General features: G+C 36.9%; 1 protein-coding gene across 2 annotated transcripts; it reads left to right on the top strand.

The window, feature by feature from the left end:
• Nucleotides 1-3292: 3292 nt before the first annotated feature.
• On the top strand, nt 3293-18689 carry nrtn (neurturin). Of its 2 annotated transcripts, XM_057362898.1 has the most exons (3): nt 3293-4224; nt 12995-13265; nt 15410-18689. In XM_057362898.1, exons 2-3 carry the CDS (start codon nt 13022-13024, stop codon nt 15835-15837), a joined length of 672 nt encoding a protein of 223 aa, XP_057218881.1. In that variant the 5' UTR covers nt 3293-4224; nt 12995-13021; the 3' UTR covers nt 15838-18689. The 2 variants fall into 2 exon arrangements, with proteins under 2 accessions (XP_057218881.1, XP_057218880.1); XM_057362897.1 differs by lacking the exon at nt 3293-4224 and having other exon boundaries at nt 11880-13265.
• Nucleotides 18690-22297: the final 3608 nt, after the last annotated feature.

Below are 22297 nucleotides of genomic sequence, written 5' to 3'. Positions count from 1 at the left end.
CTCCCATGAGTTCTCCCCTGTCGGCGAGACCATGTTGGTGTCTCCACTAAACTCCTCCCTACGGCAGGAAATGGTCTCAGTAGCGCGTTTCCTCAGTGAGGTGCCTTACGGTGCCGCGCTGCTTCTCGCCGTTAGAGAAACAAGGCCTTCGCTCGTGACGGCCGGTGGCAGGGGCCTCCCCCTTTTCCAAAGCTCTGGGACCCCCTACCTCTCCACTGGATGGTTACAATTTCACGCTAGCGCTCACGTCTGACACGCCCAGGCCAGGCAGCGTCGCTTCACTAGAGATTGTGACGCACAGCGCCGTGGCATTTTCAATAGGACCCCATTCTGTCGACACAACGTCGAGAGACCGACAGAAAGGGAACGTCTCGGTTACGTCTGTAACCTCTGTTCCCTGCTTGGAGTTCCCTTCATGCCACAACGCTTGCCGCCCGCTGCAGCAGTCGAGAGATGCTCTCAGGCTCCTCAGCACAAAAGGTGAATGAATGCAGCATGCCGTCTTCCTTTTACACCCGGATGTCCGGGGCGGAGACCGATGCAAATTTCATTCGCCAATTTCATTGGCCTTTTCAAAGTTAGTCAGTTCTCAAGTCAAACCCCATTCTGTCGACACAACGTCTCGTTCCTTCCATCAGGGAACAGAGGTTACAGACGTAACCGAGATGTTATATGGGATTGAAACAATTCAAGGGTCAATGAATGATGACAATTTTTTGTTGTTTTGATGTTTTTCTTCTTAATTTACCTTTAATTTAAAAAATATTTTAAGCTATCTCTTTTTTTCTGTATATTTATGTGACTGAATGATGGTGAGATTAGATCTCTATATGTGAGCAATACTGCCTGCAGGACTCAAACCCAAACCCAAAGGATTTTCTTTTTTGCTAAGTTTTTTTTTGTAGCTCTGGAGAGTAGCTAGTTCCTAGATGTGTTTTATTTACATATTACCATTGTTTCTTAATTGCTTAGGAGAAACAGAAATATAAATAGAAAGAAATTGTTGAAAATTGAATTATACATTTTTTATTCAAATAAGTACCTTGAAAATATTAAGCCTTAAATTAAAGTCTGCAATATTTTTGACATGATTGCAGGCTTGTCCAGTTTGAGATTGTTGAGACATTGCATGATTTTCCTACTTGTATGGCACTCAACACCAACATAATTTTGGTGTTCCTTTCCCTTTCAAATGGACAATGCTCAAAATAGCTTCAGTCTACCAAAATGGTATAAAACCACTCCCCAGGTATCAGCCTGAATTATTTTCTGTGGGAACTGTCAAGAACAATCATCACTTTCTTTATAGATTTCATTTGATGAACAATGATCTTTAAACATGTTGACTCAAGACATGGGAGAGAATGGTGCTTTAATCCAGCTATTTGACTTTGTCTGAGGCGTTTTATAGGGTTGCACTTGAACATTTATAAGGCTTTGACATCCGTTCTGTTTTGGAGCTCAACGGTTTTTGTTGTGTTTTTAGATCAGCTGTCAATCATGTTGACTTGCTAAGACCACAAGACTGTAATCATTAGTAAGCCTCCAGGGAATCAAAGCTTAGCATTAAAACACCCAACGTACACCATTCCTAAAGATTTGCACATCCTACACCCAGTGGCAGCGCTAGGGGTGGGCAAAGGGGGCTGAAGCCCCGAATGTTTTCAGTAAAACCCAGAATGTTTTATTTCCATGCCGTGTACGAATCCCTTGGGGGCCATTTACCTTTTGCGTGTCTACCCATGGGTAAATGTGAGTGGGTCCTTCTTCTTGGAAAAAAACATTTAGAGTGTAAAAACAACACTACTCTTCTAGCAGCTTCTGTGGCGTAGTGAGTGAGATGCATGACTAGCATTCCTGACACTATCTGAGCGCAAGATGGAATCTACTTTTTGCCGAACTACATTCACATCACATATCAGATCATACAGGCATTTATTTTCAACAAAATGAAGAAAATATCTGAAAATGGCTAACAGGTGTTTATAATAAAGTGTATGGTGAGGTTAAGGGTAGTAGGAGGTCTTATTAGTTGTCATCTATTTCATAATTTTAATACATATAATCATTTACACTCTTATTATTATTGTATATTGTCTCAGCTTTCCAAATGTTTGGACATCTGTCCGTAGTGGCTAAAGCTGGAACTGTTACTGAATGTATACGTACACCTCCACACAAGAAATGACCAAACATCATCTGAAAAAAATATTATATTCACATTGAAATATTAAAACAAAGATTAAAAATAAAATAATATTTAAATTAATATTTAAAATGTTTTAATGTTATAAAAATATATTTAAATTTGCACTGTAAAAAATAGCAAATTTTACAGGATTTTCAATTGTTTTATTAAAGAGTTTTAAAATAAACTGCAAATTTACAGTTTGGTGTAAAATAATATGAAAAACATGTCATTTTAAAACATTGTAATAATTTCATTTTTACTTTTTTCTGGCGCCCTAGCTGCCAGAATATTACAGTTTTTTATAGTATGTATATTTTTACATATGCATGTATGTACAGTATGTGTATATAGATATGCAAATATAGTAGCTCGCTAGTCAAGTTCACTTTGACATCAAAAGTGATGTGATATTAAATGGCGCAATGTCAAAACGATTTTAAGCTCACCTTCAAGGACGGAGAAGTTGGCTACCATTTCACAGCGGCATTGTGTCGCTCTTCAGCATTCTGACATGAACGTTAGGGCTTGAACATTTCATGTTTTTGCCAACATGATTTCCCAGAAGATCAAGTTTGGTATTTCATCAGTTGCATTGAAATGAATAAAGAGCTGTTGACACATTGCACAAACATGCCACATAATGTTGTCACACTATATACGTTATCACAATCGAAGCGTAATAAACTGCGTAATCCCAATAAAGCATGTAAAACAGGCTGAAGTTAAGAAAGTTTAAAATAAGAAAAAAAAAGATTAGTTATACCTTAAACGTTCATTATTCAGAACATCATATTGTTACATTTTAAGTCAATATTCTATAATTCAAATCACCAACCAGAATATCTGAAGAATATAAATACAGTACAGTATGACACAAAAAAAGTTTACAGATGGATTTTTTAGTAAATTGTCTTGCATTTCTACAAGGGACCTCAAAATAACCAAAGGCTAAAAGTAAACGTCCGCAATGAACAGTGGGTGGAGCTTGTGTGTGAAAAAGTGTGGTTTATTCACTACGCCCTCTTTCCCCTCTCTCCACCTCTCCAGCAGTACGAGAAACTCATCTCTAATGTCCCGGTGCTGCTCTCAGAGTCAGTTGCTCTCATGCCTGTGTAATTCAGTTCAACTGTCAGGATTGTTTCATTACGTGGCTCACCGAGTACAAGCTGCTAAAGGCTTCTAATCCTCCAGTGTGGAAAGGATCACAGAAAAGGTGGCATTTACTTTCAGCCAAAAACTGGACGCGTTGGACTGGTACCTGACTCTTGGACCTGTTTCTGTTGTGAGATGTGGGACTCTTTTTACAGCTTTAGATACCAGAAGCGATGATGATCTGTTTGATGAAAGGTCCACATAGGAAAGGACAGTTTTGGCTTCATGGCAACATGCATGTGCCTCTCTTCGAAGGAGTATGACAGGATTTTGGCTTCTGTAGGGACTTGCGATCAGCTTTTCCTCACCTTTATGAATCATTCCTGAGGAATCTGTTAGTTAAACATCTGTTTTCATCTGATTTGTGTGAAGATGTAAATGAAGAACCTGCAGAGTAAACATTTAAAGGACCGCACATGAACCGCTGCTTCTGTAAACAGATGAACAAGTGCTTCCAAATTCCTCTGATCGTTTTTAGGAGTTCGCGGGTGTTTTGACTGACAGATGGTTGGCAAATACTTGCCCTTGTTTGCATGGAAGTGTAATGGGTTTTATTATTAAGGTCCGTATTTGAGGCTGGTTACACTTCACAGTAGAACATTTTTGTTACCATTTGCAAAAGGTCTGTTTATGCTTTGCCTCTAAGTTTGGTTGCCTGCAAATGCCTGAAGTCAGAATGGGAATCTGTGGATATTTTTTGCACCTTCAGCATCCTTGGATATCGACAGGATCTGGCAACTAATGAATTTTCTCTGGGCACTCTTCGATTCATACGTATTACAGACAGACACAACTTTTTAGGGGCTGGAATATTGATCAATGACGTACCCAGCGGTCAGCTGAACAGACACGCTGTGGAGTCTGGATAAGCCGGGCAGACGGTAAGAGCACATGCTGTTTTCTCATCTTAACTACAGATTAGGATTTTTACACAAGAACATTATACACTAGTTAATACAACAGTTAACATGACAGAACAATGAACAATTCAAAGTTAATGTAACTTCTAAATGTGTTTCAAAGGTTGTACATGCATCATAAAAACTTTATTAAATTATTTTAGAACTAATAAAGTTATTTTAAACGTTAACTTACTGTAAAGTATTGTTCATGACATGATATCTACAAGTTTACACCCAGTGTGTTCGTAAAACATTGCATAAATTGTATTGTAAAATGTTACATTTATTACAATGACTTACACCGGAAAAATGCGACTTAGTGTTTATTGAGTAAAATGGGTACGTTTTTCAGGTTTTTTATTTCCTATATTTCTTTCCTGCATTGATGAAGGACTAAGACCTTGTGTAATAAGATTCTTTCAACGAATGTCTTAAACTGAATCCGTTCAGTCAAGCTTGGTTTGCATTAAATGATGTGAGGCAGAGGAATGGCAGATAATATCTGCATTGACAGTTTATATCATCTACATCATTCCAGCTAAACTGGCAGAGACATCATGATGTCCTCTCACCTGCTTTACTGTTGACTTGACCTGCTCTTTCAAACATAAACGCAAAGCTGTTGTCAGGAGTTCAGATTTTTTCTCTGAAGTACCTCTAGGGTCTTTTTCACACCACACACACACCAGTGATATGTAGACAATTGCGTATGCATACAGTTGTGCACCCTAGTTTTTCGGCAGTATGTTAAATTTAGCCAATATAACTGATTTAATGTTGAATCAATGTTAAAGGTCCAGTGTATGAAAATTAGCAGCTTCTAGTGGTGAGGTTGTGAACTGCAACCAAAGGCTCACTCCACCACTCCCTTTCGAAGCACTGCGGTGGCTGACACAGGACTAAGATGTCGTCACGTTTTTGCTTCTTTGCAGAAGGAGGTAATCAAGCGTAGCGTTAGCTCTGGCAGGTCACGTTTCTTTACTCCTTATCAGCTGCTTAATCGTGCTGCACTCAAAACCCACCTCCATCCCCATCTCCTCCATTTCTGCCTGTATCTGTCGGATCATTTAATTTAATCCTGTTATGCATCGTGAACCGTTCTGGTTCCCCAGGTGGGGGGGGGGCATGTATTGCTGTGCTCCCGCTATGTCCATGCAAGGTTGCATGGACGGGCGGAGAGTTTGCCCAGAACAGTTTCATTCCGCCAAACTTAAATATATGCTATTGTTAAATATTTGACGACAATGGTCCTGACAGAAATGTATTTACGAAATGAGCAGTTTGTCAGTTTGTCTGTTATAGGGCTACTGTAGAAACAACATGGTGAATTTCATGTAAATCGACCTGCGGTGTATGTAGATAGACATAGCTCATTCTAAGGGAATAAAAACATAATGCTTAATTATGTAAGGTCTTTATACACCTCTGAAGATATAGTTATATGTATTATATTGCGTTTCTGTCAATAGATCCTCCCAAAAAATGATCTTTCAATTGGTTGTCCTCAACGTTGTTTCAACATTAATTCAATTATCTTCTCATTCTCATTCGTTGCGTAGTCAGATTTACCCAACAGAAAGTGCTCTGTTCATAACATAATACACTTTAATATTACTACATAAAATGCTATGTTGCATAAGACTTTCTGTGTCCTACAGTTGCACCTACTCTTTAACCCTTACGAACTTCCTGTTAAGATCTTTCGCACTGAGTCGGAAAACACATTTTTCAATTCCGTGCTTCTTTCTGTTGTAATTTCTCAGTTTGCACTAAAAGATTCCATTAGTGGACGTTGAAATTGAATGCTGCTGTGGTTTAAAGGTCCAATTAGATTAATCATTCACAGAAAAGCCCATCTGAGTCATCCATCCATCTATCCATTCATCATTGTCTGGATGAAATAACATCTGCCCATAGAAGATTATGATAGACAGCCAAAAGAAACAGAGCTTCACCTGAGCCCATGTTCTGCATCCCAACACATCAGAGAACATCAGCATGCAGCTTCTTCAGTCTGACATCCTTCTACAGTCTCATAAAATGTGTTGTTGTTGTTGTATTAATACCCGTAGGGTGTAGCATTGTGATTTGACATCCTGTTATGATACAGTACAGGGTGTGGAGATGTTTCTCAGAGACAAGAATTAATCCTAAACATTCCTTATTGACTTCTGTTCGGTTAAAATTGGTCATTCTGAGAATCAATGATAGTGAATGTTTGGGTGATCGATGAGAGTATTAAGTACTAACTAAATGAGTCATTTTGTCTAAATATTTTCTGTTTATTTATTGATACAGCCGTGGAAAAAATTAAGAGACCATTCCAAATATTCATTTCAAATCAGTATTTCTAGATGTATTGTGGTCATTCCAGTCCAGTGTCTGTTAAATTTCAACAAAATCAAACCGCAGGAGTGACATAAAGTCATCCAACAGCAATGTGAAAGATTGACAGCATGACAACAAGACACATGAAAACTGATAAAAATCTAGGTTATCTCATAAAAAAATCCTTTTTGAACTTTTTAAATACATGTAGAAATATTACTGTTGTATTGCTGAAAAGTGAATGTTAACATGTTTTCTTTGCCGTGTTTGAGGTCTGAGAAAATACAGTTATTTGTTATTCTGCTATCTGTTATCTGTTATTTTCACCTGTTTCTCCAGCTTTCATTTTCTGCAAATAAATGCAAATAGAAATGATATTTTTATTTGAAATTTGGGAGAAATATGGTTAGTAGTTCACAGAATGAAACAAAAATGAACACACACCTATAAAGAGTAAATTTTTTCAATCAGAAAAAAATGGTCTCTTAATTTTTCCGCAGCTGTATATACATTTTAAACAAGATGCATTCAAATCTTTTGCTATTCACAATGCTTAACATTATTTTATATTAAATGCAATTCTACATTCTGGTTATATGGCTTTGTTAACTTGATAGATTGTCGGTTTCAATACAACTTATTGACGTTGACACATTGAATCACCTTGACTTAGAACATTTTTCCTGTGTATGTTAAGGTCTGTCGGGTGTAACTGAAAGAAACACACTAAGCATAATTAAACTAAATGTTTCCTTTGGGAGCTGCTTCAGAGATCCAGTTGTTTGGCTGCCATATCATTTGTCTTTTTTTATAAACTGTGCAATAATATCCACAGTAGTTCATGCATGTCTCATGAATCTTCCACACATTTGCAATTCATAAACATGATCGGAACGAAACTCTTAAGTTACGTTCACATCCCTTAACTGTAAAAATAAACAACGTCCTGAATTTCGGCCATTCACAGTACAGCTGAGAAACATCACGGTGGCCTTGTTTCATTAAAGAGGCATCTGGTCATTTTCAATCAGTCTTGATGCTGTTGTGGTGGTCAGCTGAACTCAAGCCCAGAGCTGTGGGCTAACCCAACACAGCAAATCACAGAGTCAGAGAGTCCGAAGCCGGAGCAGCAGCATTGATTTTCTGATGCTATTTAGCACCTAAACTTCCTCTGACTCGGCAGATAAAGAGAAACATCCACCTGCTGTACTGTCACTGGAGTCTGATCTCACGGTGTACATGAAATGGAGTAAGAACTTCATATCACTGGTCAACATATTGTCTGTCAAAATCTAAATAGAATAGCAGAAGTAGAGTTTTGTGGCTTAAAGGGACAGTTCATCCAAAGATGAAAATTCTGTCATCATTTACTCACCCTCGAGTTGTTCCAAACCTGTATAAATGTATTTGTTCTGATGAACACAGAGAGAGATATTTGGAAGAATGCTTGTAGCCAAACAGTTCTTGGCCACTATTGACTCCCATAGTAGGAAAATGACAATGGTAGTCAAAAGTGTCCCAAAACTGTTTGCTGCACATTCTTCAAATCTTCTTTTGTGTGCAACAGAACAAATCATTTTTTTCTACTATGGTAGTCAGTGGTGGCCAAGAGCTGTTTGGTTACAAGCATTCTCCAAACATCTTTGTGTTCATCAAAACAAAGACATTTAAACCGATTTGGAACAACTCAAGGTGAGTAAATGATGACAGAATTGTCATGTTTGGGAGAACTGTTCCTTTAAGTGTGTTATTATGTCTGTTATGTTTGAAGGCATCTATATACTACTGTACTCGGAAAGCTGTCAAACCTTCAGTAGTTATACAAATTTAATATTTACAGTATCTCCAGAGAAAACAGAATAAAAATCTTGATGACTCATCCTGCACTACACGCAATTTTTTCAACCAAATGCACTCTGGAAGCACAACCAGTGGCAAACTTAATTCACGCAGAGCTGAGGTGCTGAGATGATGTCATGGACGTAAGATTGTGCTGTTTCACTGATTCCCAGACCTTGTAAACCTGACTGTTTAAAAGATATTTTTGTTTAGAGTGTAGTTAACTGGAGTGGTGGCGGGCTGATGGTTAAAGATCTGGGTACTCACTCAAAGTTGCATGTCTGATCTCAGGAAGATGTTGAGCCGAAAGCTGAACCATTGTTCTTTTGAGCATGGCACTCATCGGAGGTTGAGATGTATCAGCATACAGTATTTTACTTTAGGTAAAACACATCTCTTTAGGCACTGGATTATAGTAATGCTGAGGATCACACCCTTTGCTTATGGATGAAGTAGTACATGTTTTCTGTACGTCTGTTGCTCACATGGCAGGTATTAACCTGAATGCCTCCATGAGATGATTCAACTTCTTTTAAATCCTTTAAAAGCTTTCTTAAGCACTTAAATGGAATGTAAATGTTTTTTACAATCACTACAAGAATAGCAATTAGACCTACAGTTTCCATGTTGTTTTTTTAAGCATGATACTATGAATAGCGTAAAAGCAGGTATATTTTACTCTCTTCGCTATACCTTCAATGTCACCGACCTTATCACAAAGTCACTTTCTTGCATCTCCAAAGTAAATAGTCTCAGGGTGCTTATGGCTTAGATGTTAAGATTAACAGGTGTATTAGACTGATATAGCCTTATCTCACAGGAATTCGTAACAATAACTATATTTACTCTTTTAAGGTGGTAAATTTATGTGAATTTGTGCGATGTGAGTCTCATACAAAATGTAGAGTTAATAAAAAGGCAATACTGAAGCTCCGCCCCTAAACCTAATCGTTATTGCAGTGAAAGCAAATTGTACTGAAACGTACCAATGAGATTGTAATTCCACCGATACCGTTACCGATAGCCGATTATTTAGTGTGATACAGAGCACAAATTCATTGCATTTTCTGTCCTCTTTTGATTGACAGGATATATCCGCCCCTGATCATCGAGTGTTTTTAAACTATCGGCTGATAGTGTGAAACATTGCTTTTATCGACCAGTACCGATTGTTGGCCAATATATCGGTGCATCTCTAATACTTGCATTTGTCGGCATTGATGCGGTTTCATGCAAAAGCAGTTTATCAAAGCTAAATTCACAGTGAAAAGGTGAAAAGAAAGAGTAAATGTTATTTTGCTATCAAGCTGAACCACCATTATGTAGAACAGCTTTTTCTGGGTCATTAATATCATTGTAAGGATTTATTTCATTAGACGTGGAACTTGTCAGACCTGAGAAATAAACTACTGGTAAGTACAAGCATGGGACAGGTAATAAAGTGTGTGATGTCATAATTATGGTTATGTATTAAGTCCTTATTAAAAAAGCTTTTTTAACGCAGCCCAACACCCCACCCTCTTTTCCAGTCGCACCCTTGACAAAACAACACCCTTGACTCCAGTTGTCTCACTCATATACACAAACTGTCAAAATATGAGTATAAATATCAAGCCTGAGAAACGTGCTTATAGGAGAGGTGGCTCTTGGGACACTATTGTAGCCATCTTGTAAGTTTCGAGTGCCCACTTGACTAGACAATTTATTTCAGAATGTTCCATAAACAGTGATCTGCTAATGTTCACTTCCCTTGAAAAGAGTTTAGAGTGCCATTGCTTCCAAAAGGACCCACAGAACAATCGTGTGTTTCCTAATAAGGAGACTGTGTGCTTAATAGTGTGATTTGTGAAGGGTGTATCCCGGTTAGAGTGCTCCCTGTGTCTGAAGCATGAGAATAAAACAAAGAGACAGTTTTTCTACATTTCATTTGAGGGGTTATTAGTTATGGTTTGTTTAGACAAGACTAAAACTGTCTTTCAGTAACTCTCTCTCTCTGCTGTGAGTATAACGAACCGCCATACAGACATTTTCAATTCACGACTTGCTTTCCGAAAGTAAAGCTTTTTCTTGTTTTAAGCTTCTGTGGAGGTGTCGGACCAGTAATGAAAAAGCTTCTATTTCACAAAAAATGCTAATTCATTTATTACAAATGATTTTATTAGAATAAGTTGATGACTTAATTTGATATATTAACTAAAACTATACACATACTGTATTAATGAAGATGACCCATTACCTTCTATTGTTCTTAAACTTGGGTGTGTGATTTGATCAGTGTCCCCATGGAATCAAAATATTTTTTTTGGCTTTTAGTATGAAGCCTTAAGGATATCTAAACTAGTGTTTTCCAAAAGATTGACCAACATTGCATCTAGAAGAAAGAAGCATTAAAAACTACAGTCTCTCACCAAAATGGATCAACAAGTTCTATGACATTATTCTGCACCTCAGCTTCTCCTCAGATCTGACCAATGAAAAGCTCTCCTTAATCGAGAGAATCCAGCACCCGCATCTGCTGTATTGGCTATTTTTAAAGGTCAGGAGCCAATCCATACTATTTCCTGTTTCATGGAAATGACATCAATGCATGAAACAAAGCTGCAGACTTCAAGGCTTGTCAGTGGGTCTTTAAAATAATAATAAAATCATCTCAGCTCAATATGCGCAGACACTTATAAGACACATATGAAGAGCTTATTTGCAAAAACAGAAACTCCTTTTTTTAAAGAATTCAAAAGTCTTGTTTTGGTTTTGTGTGAGTTATTATTACTTAATCAAAACAATTCAACTGCAGTTTGATTGATATTAATTGAATTTTTTATTTTTTAATTGAAATTAATTTTTGAAAATTTGCTTTTTTTATTTAGATTTTGTTTGTTTTTGCTATTGAACGCTTCATATGTTTTGCTATAATTTTAACAAAAAGAAAAACTATAGTGCAAGTGGATGTATGAGTTTAAACAATACAAAGTGTATAGCAGAGTTTAGGTTCAGACAATGAACCCGTCTAAACAAATGAATTCATGAATAAAATGCTGGAGAACTTTCTGACATTGGTCAAGTGCTCTCAGAAACCCAACTTGCTGTTGCCACTTATGTCCCTCTCAAAACGCATCTTCTGTTTCTATAGCATGTAGGTTAGGTACTGCCAGATAATTCACATCTTTCCTTTTCCATGTTTTTCCGGATTGTATAAACAGAGATTAGTATTATCTAGTGCATTCTAATAAGGTCTGGTAAAGCGTTTGAGACACTGCAGCCTGCTTAAGTTCTTAGTCTCTGTAAGATCGGCATTTCCTGATTTCAGCTGCTGAATTGTTTGGGACCTCCAGTCGGCCCTACAGAATCTAAGAGATCAATTTGAGATCAACAAATCAATTGTTTAAAACGGTTTAATGTTTTAAAGGCAGGAACATCAAAGACATGTTGAATGGCACAAACAACTACAAGCATGACATCATGTTTTGCATTCCGTTATGTGTCAAGTGAAAGAAACATCTGTCTATATTTAAAAAAGAGATGGTTAAACATTGCAATTAAAAACAATGAGACACCATGTACAAACAACTTTTTATGTAAATCAGGCTTATAATTTAAGTCTGATAAGCCACAATATTATGTACACTATCATGTTGTTACTTATTGGACACTTGGGCATATATGTTTTTCTTAGAAGTACCTTTGAGGGGTAATACAATATGGTAATCATACTTGTACCATGGTATTATCATCTAGTCACATCTGTACATGAACATGGCTGTACACAATAAGGTGGAATAAAGGCGGTGGAATAAGGAGGAATAAACATACTTGGCAGATGTGTGTCCAGAGACCAAACAAAATCAAATAAATAGCCGGATTTATAAATAGGGAAATAGCCGAAGAAGAAACAAACTGATATATTTTTCCTGTCTGTTGTCTAGTTGCCAAAGCAGAACACTTAGGAATAAGTCGACACAAAATCTGTTTTGTTCTGAATTTCCATTTATTTCCCATTTGATATAGTAAAACAATAAACAAAAGCATCCTGGGGCCACATGTGATAGTTTCTGATGTTGGACTGATGTTGTTTTTTTCTGGACCATTTGGTTTGTATGACATTGTTCCTCTTTGGACGGTCCACACCTGCGTGCTCGGAAAACGTCCACCGGAATGAGATCAACAGAGGAGAGCCGCATGACAAAACCACTTGTGCAAACATCTGTGAATGAAATCTGGTTTTGCACGAGGCTCATATGTAGTTGAAAGATGTAGAAAACACATCTAGGATGTTTTACTTCTGGCTCGGTATTTGTTAGTAAGTCCTGTAACTGTTGAGCCACCGACCTTGAGACATATTTGACAATAACAATGCTGTCAAATATCGATTTCAGTCACGAATCAAGTTGAAAATATGTACAAGTAACACAAAATGTGGGTGGAAGGTTTGGCATGGTCCAGTTAACTCCTGCTGGTAGCTGTAACTGCACTATTTTGAAAACAAGAAGCCAAACTTTTTTGCCTATTAACATGTAGTCATGTACTCTGATTTTCCAGGCAACAAATGTCGTTTTTGAGTGATGAATATCTGTTTGTTCTTCAGGGGCCCAATGCTTCTCCTCATTCTAAGATGAAGTTATGGAAGTTTGCTGCCATTGGCCTGATTCTCTGTGGTGCTGCGCTCTCCCTCCTCATCTTTAAAGCCACACCCTCTTCCAGAGCCCCGCCCCCTCCTGCCCACCGCAGAGCTTCATCCTCATCGTTGTCATCATCGTCTTCATCTACATCCTCCAACTCCTCGTCCTCCATTGGGAAAGGTGGACGACAGCGGAGGGTCAGATCTGCTGAAAGTGGAAACTCTCTCATCACAGAATGTAAGACAGAGATGCCTTAACAACATTTACTTCAGAATTATGTAATCAGATGGCACTAAAAGAAAATCAGAATAGCATAGCTGTTATCTTAGATTACGTCATCCATAACAGCACATGAATCATGCAGGCCTTCCAGATGGCACAGTTTACATGAGATAAGTCTCAGGTCTAACCGGGCAAACATTTTCCTGAAGGAAATACACGTAGGGTTGAGCGAACACAGGATTAATTGTAACATGGACATTTGCATAATTTTACAGGGATGGGCGAGCTGTTTTACTGTAAGTGAAAAGTTTTGATGTGTTTTCATGGAGATACTGAACAAGGAGCATGAAAGTTAATTTCTTGTTTTTATTCATTTATTTCTGAGTGGTTAATTACAAAATAGTGCTACAACTAAATCTTCAAATTTATGATGACGTATTCCAATATGAAGATAATGTTAAAGGGACAGTTCACCCAAAAATGAAAGTTCTGTCATCATTTCCTCACCCTAAAGTTGTTCCAAACCTGTATACTAGTGATGCGCGGGTCGTCTCATAACGGGTTGGGGCGAGTAAAGAAATTGTCACTTTATTTGCGGGGCGGGTTTATTTATTTAAAAACTAAATTTAAAAAACATGTACGTTGCATGCAATTCCCTATAGCCTATATTAAATATATAGGAATATGTATTTTCATATTTTATTAGGTTCTTTGATAAGGTTACCATACGTATACCTACGTAGCTAGCAACGCAACTTTCGTGATGTCACCAAACCAAACACGTCACGAAAGCGCCAAGCAACAACAAAACAAACGGAGAAATAAAAGTGAAGATGGAAGACGAGGTGCGGGAGAAATTAAGGTCGGGAATTTACATCATTAAAAGAAAAGAAGGTCAAGCTGCTATATCTAATATTTGGGACCAGTGTCATGAAATTTCATCCTACCCATCAGATTATCCTACCAGGCATGCGCACATCAATGTTACGTCATTTTTTTGCGCTATAAAATACTGCTACGGGGAATCTGATTCTGTATATTTATTTAATACTGGTAGTACAATTTGATAGGGTATTGCTACGTGAAGTGCAAATATCTATGGTTCATAAGCGTATGTTGTTGCCAGTTTACAGGGCGATGTAATCTAATGGCTGTTTCAAAGCACTTTTAGGCTGAAATAAAGCCTGTTTTCATTTACATTACAATGCCTAGTATATGTAATGGTCGCGGGTGCGGGGCGGGTTGTAAAAATAGATACAGTGGTGCAGGGCGGGTCAAAAAAACAATAAAAATCCGTTAGTTATTTTACATTATGCGTGGAAAAACTGTAAATAACAGGGAAAAAATTACCGGTTTTTAGTAGGAAAAAGTGTACTCGGAACTCAGCCGCACCAGGCTGCCCGTTGTCTTTCCGGGGCTCTCAAAACTACCGTCAGCTCTCTTTAACTAGGTGCAGGAAAACAAAACAGCACTTCATTCATGAATGACACATGTCTGTGCGCTACAATATCATCGTGATTGTTTTCTAAAGAATGCCGTCATTGGTGTAAAGTGCTTTCATTTCGCTGGTGGTTAGTTAACAACTAAGTTAGTTAACAGTGTGACGAGGGGTGAACGCAGACAAAACTTTTTACAGTGGATGGGAAAGGGTCTTGTATCATATTACGTAAGCTGCATTTATAACAAAGAATGGCAAAAATGCAGATGTCATGTTAATGCACACACATTTGTCCTCTGCTTGTGACGTTCACTCCACTCTGTGCCGCTGTGAACTGAAGAATGCGCTAAATAACGCAGCCTGCCGCCGTTTTCATAATAAGAGTTTTAAAGAGCGATATCGTACAAATTACATAATTACTTTTTAAAAATTTAGGGGGGATAAGCTAGAACTTTACGGTGGCTAAAGCCCACCTAAAAAGTGCCTAACAACGCCACTGACAACTGCCCTTATTTTATTTCTAAAATGCTGCACATTTCTTTGTACAATAAAAATATATTTTATGTGCTGTTCAAAACATGTCTTGCAATTCAAGTAACGTCTCAACCGACTTGAATCGTCAGATATTATAATCGATTTTAACCGGCTCATTGTGAATTGTTACATGTCTAATGCTATCCCCATAAAAATAATCAAACCTCTGTTTTTTTCTTTACATCAGTCATGGAAATGTTCCAGACCTTCACAGAGGGTGAGCTGAAACAGATTATCGGGACCTTGGTGAAAAGAAAAGCCCGCAAAGATGCCCTTCAGAGCAAAAGAACTAAACGAGCCAAGAAGCGCGGCAAACCCTGCTCTTTACGAGACGTGGAGGTGACGGTCAGTCAGCTGGGTCTGGGATACATCAGCGATGAAACGATAGTCTTCCATTACTGCAGCGGAAAGTGCACCGCCAACCGCAGAAACTATGACCTGACGCTGGCATTCATGAAACGCTCACGGCTGCTCACGAGGGATCAGAGGGAGAAAGCTCGGCACAGCCCCTGCTGTCGGCCCATCGCTTACGAGGAGGACATCTCCTTCCTTGATAACTTCAGTCGATTCCACACAATCCATGAGTTTTCAGCCCAGGCATGTGGATGTGTATGAGGATCGTAACCTTTTAAGTGCCCATTGAGGACAGGAAGAGACTGGCTAAAGTGTTTATTTATTCAAAACATATTTCAAGATGGAAAAGACAAAGAACCACAGTGCTGCACAGGAAGAATTCAACGCATCCGTAAATGTCTCTAATTTGGGCTTAAAGGGATAGTTCACAAAAACGTGAAAATTCTGTCAATATTTATTCACCCTCGTGTCATTACAAACCTGGATGAATTTCTTCTGCGCAACACAAAATAAGATATTTTGAACCAAACAACATTGTCTCCCATTGACTTTCATTGTATAGACACAAAATCACATTTCTCAAAATATCTTCTTTTGTGTTCCACAGAAGAAAGAGTCATATACAGGTTCGGATTGACATGATGCTGAATAAATGATGACTGGTGAATTTTTCATTTTGCTTGAACAATCCCTGTAAAGCACTGATTTGAGATCTACTTCATTGCCTTCAAGAGACATAAACACAGAATGAGGGTTGTCAGATTCTACTTAAACAATATTCAAAATATATTCAAAACAATATCTGTTATATTGTTGTTGCTATTGAGACGCTGCTGTATATGTTGTTTATAATGCCTTCACAGGTCGACTTTCAAATAGCTTGAAATGTTGGGTGGATGTTGTGTAAATGTGTAATGATGAAATAATGCAGAACATTTATATGGGCATCGGTTAACAAAACAAATGCACAATCGCACATCTAGACCAAAAGTAAACACATCCTCATTGTGATGGGAAAAGAAGCAACTGGCCAGTATATTAAAAGGGTTCGCATTTCAGAAACCATCAGATTCATATGATTTTATATTCAGTCTCCATATTAAACATCTACCTCAGTGCTGATAGTCAACATGATTCCCATGGTCCACAAGTTAAAATTTATATTTGAAGATATTACTGATGGGATAGTGGACCCGTAATGAAAATTCTTTCATTGTTTACTCAATTCAAACCTGTATGACTTACTTTTTTCTGCAAAACACAAAAGAAGATATTTTGAAGAATGTTGGTAACCAAAGAACTGCGGTACCTATTGACTTGCACTGGTTTTGTGTCTATACAATAGAAGTGAATGGGTACCCCCATTGTTCGGTGACCAACATTCTTCAAAATATCTTCATTTTTGTTCTGCAGAAAAAACAAAAGGCATACAGGCTTGCAATGACATGAGGGTAAATAAATGGGTGAACTATCCCTTTAATTCAAACATCATCATAGGAATGCAAATAGAATTTCTATTAAATGATAATATTATATAATTAAGATGCATACACTGAATAACTTGGAATCATTGCTTCCAAATAATGATGATAACATCTGTTCAGCATTCCTTTATGTTTTTTGGATATATATCACTGTATTTTGAAGCAATACTGCAATGTCTCCACATCTTTACAATATTTCTCATTTATGTTTTCGACATTTGTCTGATGTCTGCATTTTGCTTTGCCAAACGAACTCTAAATAATAGTTAAGGCTCATTGTCACATGGCTTTCATGCCTACAGATCTTCACCCTCAGTCATTTCTCCATTTCTCACAGTAAACAGCACAACAGAGGAAAAGTAATGCACAATGCTGAATGTTCGCATAGAGCAATACTCCCAAAACAAAACTTCTATTTTACGCTAATGTATCTTTGGCTCTTCTGTATTGGCGTTTAAGGGAAACCTCTCAGCAGAATCAGATGTATTTTGAGCGCTGTGTCAGAAAATCCATGCCTGAGGTCTTTCCCTAGTTAACCCGACCAAATCCACTTCATCCTATAATAGATGAGTCTAATCCACTTAGCTCCTGTCTAGCGTTGGACAAAAATACTAAGGAACTAAAGTGGAAAGAATACGCACCTGCAAAAATACCAAATGAGGCTAGAGTCTTTAAATGAGGTTGTGTTCTGATTTTGGCCCTTCATTAAACTGAAATACTCTCCAGTAATCAGGTAGTAAATACAGATACTAGATCAGACGAATTCCATGTTTCACACTCCAATACATAATAAACCCATACGCTTCATGCAACAATTGCAAATGTGATAAAGGTGGCCGATTCTGTTTTCTCTGAGATATAATTAGAAAAACATCTATTGATGGACCAATGCATCTAAATGAGAGTTAACGCAAGTAGTTTCCTTGCACTCAGGAAACAGATGAGTGGCCTTTTAAGCCCGATATAAATCTGATCAGTTCATTAGAGTAATTACAGTCGAGAAGTTAAGCCCTAACTGCACCGGGCCTTAAAACTTTACACAGCATGTGCTTAAAAAACTCTTTGTGCTACTGTAACAAACGTTCTTTCAAAATTGCATTGATTCATTTTATGTTTATGTATATATTTAGTTTTTCATATAGACAAATATATATGTATATATAAAACTCAAGCAAAGGTTTATGCAGTTCACTAATGTAGATTGACTTGTGCATGTATATGGTTGTAAGATTCGCATGCCGGGAATATAAAAAGTCCAGATCTAATACCCTCTATCCACATTCATAATCTAATACCATATGCGTTCAAAAGGAAATAACTGGAATCAGACAGGAGAGAGATTAAATTTACTTCTTAACTTTCTTTAGCGTAACTGCTGTCTGCCCATCCACATGGCCTGTTGATCCAGTGCGCACACACGCACAGACACACAGCCTTTCAGTTCAAGGATTGTTGGACCCTGATGACCAACTGCAATAAACATTGATGCAATGCATCTATATAACATTTATAACATATGTATATTTATTAAAGTCTAAGTTATGGTTTGTTAATTTATTTAGATGTAGCATCACGGACGTATTCAGAGCATATTATTATTTATAGATTTTTTGTGTTTCTGGTGCCAAATAAGATTTCATATGTATTATATTCATATATATAACTGTTTAATAAACTGTTTAAAACTTGTTCTGTGTGATTTACATACGTACAGTATGCTGTCGCAATTATAACTGTAATTGTAATTCCGATTACTTAGGCAGAGCCATTGTTTCCTTGATTGAAGTACATAATGTTTAAGATATTACACTTAGCAGTTATGTGCAACTGTTTAAAGGCTTTTTACACTGCACATCATTCTTTTTAACCCCATGCTAAAGTCATATTTTCCACACTTGTCATTTCTATTATAAAAACGCTTGAAATCTCAATAACTAATGAACCATTTTCAAACCATTTCTAGTGTGAAAAAGGACGATGTGGCCTTATTCCAGTTGACTGAACTGTCTGTCCTTATTCCAGTTGACTGAACTGTCTGTCAATAGATTGACGCAAGAACAGTTTAGTTTATTTCTCGGTTTGTCTTGAACATTGGCAGTTACGGCAAAGCTGTCAAGATTAAAAAAAGAAATGAAGCATAAAACCAGACTTTTAGCCTTGACGAAAGAGTAGACTCTTCATGAAAGAATAGCCGTATTTTTTTAGGTTTCTGTAGTAATACAAACTTTTCTTTTCCAGTCTTCTCTTATTCCAACTGTTGGATGATGGATGCAAGTTAAGAAACATACAATCCCCCTCTGAGACAGAAAGACCACTCCTGACGCATTTCATGCACACCAAGAATTGTTGACAATAATATACACTTTAAAAATTTCTTTAAAAAAAATGTTTAAAAAAATTCATGTAAAATTATTTATTTTTCCAAAAAATGTACACTCTTTTTCTGTAATTTGACGGTCTTGTACTGTATTTCAAAAAACATAAAAAATCTCTTTTTTTTAAGTTAAATTGCAGTTTTTTTTCATTATACTTGATTTTTTTACAGCGCACTGTAAAAGAATAGTTGAGTCAACTTAAAATAATAAGGCAACCTATCACAAGCACGTTTTTGAGTTAACTCAACAAACAGAGACTGAAGTCCACCCAACTTAAAAATTATTTCATTAGTTGTCACAACATAGTCAAGTTTACCTAATGAACAACAGAACAAAATATTTTTTGTTGGCTGAACATAAATGGAGAATGTAGATTGGTTATTTAATAATAAACAAATTTATTTGTCTTTTACTACAATTGTACGTGTTTTCTGCCTTAAACAGACCAAAACTTTAATCAAATAACTACCTAAATAGTTTGTGTTGAGTGCATTTATACCGCTTTTGCCATTGTGTCATGCACTTACACCTGAATATTGAACACACAAACCTCAACCATGTCACAATCAAAAACCACCATTCATTAAAAAAAACTCTAAATACAACAAATAACTAACAGTAACAATGATATCAAAGCCTAAATTAAGCCAGCAAAAACTAAAACACTAATCTTTAAAAGAAAAACAAATAAGAAAGACAGAATTAAACATACTCAATCTCTTGCAATATTGTTTGTTCAGAATACACTGTTTAGTAAGTTGGGCAAACTTTGACGCATTTTGGCCAAAAACTTGAGAATCTAAGTCCAGTCAACAAAACAATCTTAGTTAGAAACATGTTTAGGCTAATATTGTTTAGTATATGCAAAACCATAATTTGACTCCTTTAACTAAAACTTCTATGTTCAAGTCACTTATTTATCTTTGTAGGGAGAACATTTTGCAAGTTGGATTTTTTACAGTGTGTATATACAGTATATCAAATATAGACTGTATATATATAAAACCAATATTAATGCTTTTTCATACAATAGCATTTGTTTCCATCTTTGGAAGGGCCTTTTTCTGTTCTGAACTGACTGTACCATTTGTTTGGCTCAAAAGTGTTCAGACTTGGCTTCATGCAGACCAGTCAGTCAATCATTTCTTTTGAATATTGCTTTGTGCACAGGGGCATTGTCATGTAAATTAAAAGCACACTATTCTCTAGAATATCATTATACGCTGTAGCATTAAGATCTGTGCTCATGGAAATGACTAAAGTAGTCAAATCTGTTCATTAGAAGAGGCCGTCCCAATACTTTTGTCCATATAGTGTATGTATACGCAATGGTATTTAATTATCCTTCAACTTATGTAACATTCAATAAGAATTTTTCTAGGGATTGTACATTATTTAAACTATGAAATATCACACATTAATATTTTGTTTAGTTACACTGAGTGAATTATTACACGTTACACATAATAATGAATTAAAACTTGACAGGGTTTAAATGATGTATACATGCTTAGTGACTATAAATAGCTATTTGTACATTGACACAAACCCGCATTAGGACTCAGGAAACAGCCTTTGAAAAACATTTGTTGACTATTAATCAGAATATTTGAAAGGAAAAAGAGGGGTTTCCCTGCTTTAGGGGTCTGTCATTGTCCATATGGCAGTTTTAGCTCTGGTACATTGGGCCTGAGTTGAGAAAAGCTTTTAAAATTAAATGGAATTTAAAATTAAAATAACAAAAGTAAAACAATAAAAGTAGTCAAAGTAAGTAAATAATAAAAAGAAATATCCAGTCACAAACGGCAGTGTTACCTTACATTATGGCAAATGCCTTTTAAAAGCAGTCATGATTTATCTTTAAAGCCTGCGAGAGCCATTTAAGTCTTAAAACTTCTATTTTTATTTTGCTTATCTAAAGGTAAAATTAGATTCCCTTCCCTTATGTGGTTGTGGCTGTGTGCTGCGAGAGCCCTACTGCATTTTATAAAGTAATCTGTAATATAAATTAAACAATCCAGGCTTTATTTCCAAACATTTCAAACACAAGAGTGAAAGTAGGCTGTGTACTTTACCGAAAAAGCTGGTTCTGAGAGCCCTCTAATGTCTCTTCAGAAAAATGCACTGCTGACCACACACCCAACTGACTTCAGTTCACAGTACACGTACATGTATTCTGGCGAGCCTGCAGGGTGATCAAACAATGACCTGCTTCCAGGAACAGATCAGAGTCATGTGGATAGTAAACCACTTTGACCTGTGAGTGTGTTACATTATATCCTTGATACAAACATCATCTATCACTGCCAAGCCTTTCTGTTTGGTTTGACTCTAATTCTATCATTATAAAACGTCGGAGTCTCATTTACCATCTGGGTGGAGAGACTAAACATCTCGTGAGTCATTATTTCCTGTAACAGAGCAGGTTTAAAGTACCTGAAATTAAGGGTTTCTTAACTTAAAGTGATGAGATTGGTTAAGACTCAAACCGCACGGCCATGTTTTCAACTCCAACACTCATTATACACTCAGAAAATCTTCCCCAGAGTTTCATTTGCTGAAGTAATTTGCTAATAGACATGTGCTAAAACATTTAAGAAGTAAGATATAGCGAATACAAATTGTCTTATTGAATGCATCCATCAGCATTCATCAGAAGTTAGAAGAAAATCACCAGTTCAACTATTTTCTTTCATTTTTGGGGAACTGTATGTTTATTATATATAAATTCAATCTGGTTTTCGCCCATTACACAGCACTGAAACAGCCCTGGTGAAAGTTCTTTATGATCTTCTCTTAGCCTCTGATTCTGCTGCTCTTAGCACTCTCCTTTTGTTAGATCTCAGCTCAGCTTTTGACACT

The sequence above is a fragment of the Triplophysa rosa genome, linkage group LG20 (assembly GCF_024868665.1).
Source record: "Triplophysa rosa linkage group LG20, Trosa_1v2, whole genome shotgun sequence".
Taxonomy (NCBI): domain Eukaryota; kingdom Metazoa; phylum Chordata; class Actinopteri; order Cypriniformes; family Nemacheilidae; genus Triplophysa; species Triplophysa rosa.
Note: the sequence above shows the minus strand (reverse complement) of the source record. Positions and strands in the feature narration are given on the sequence as shown.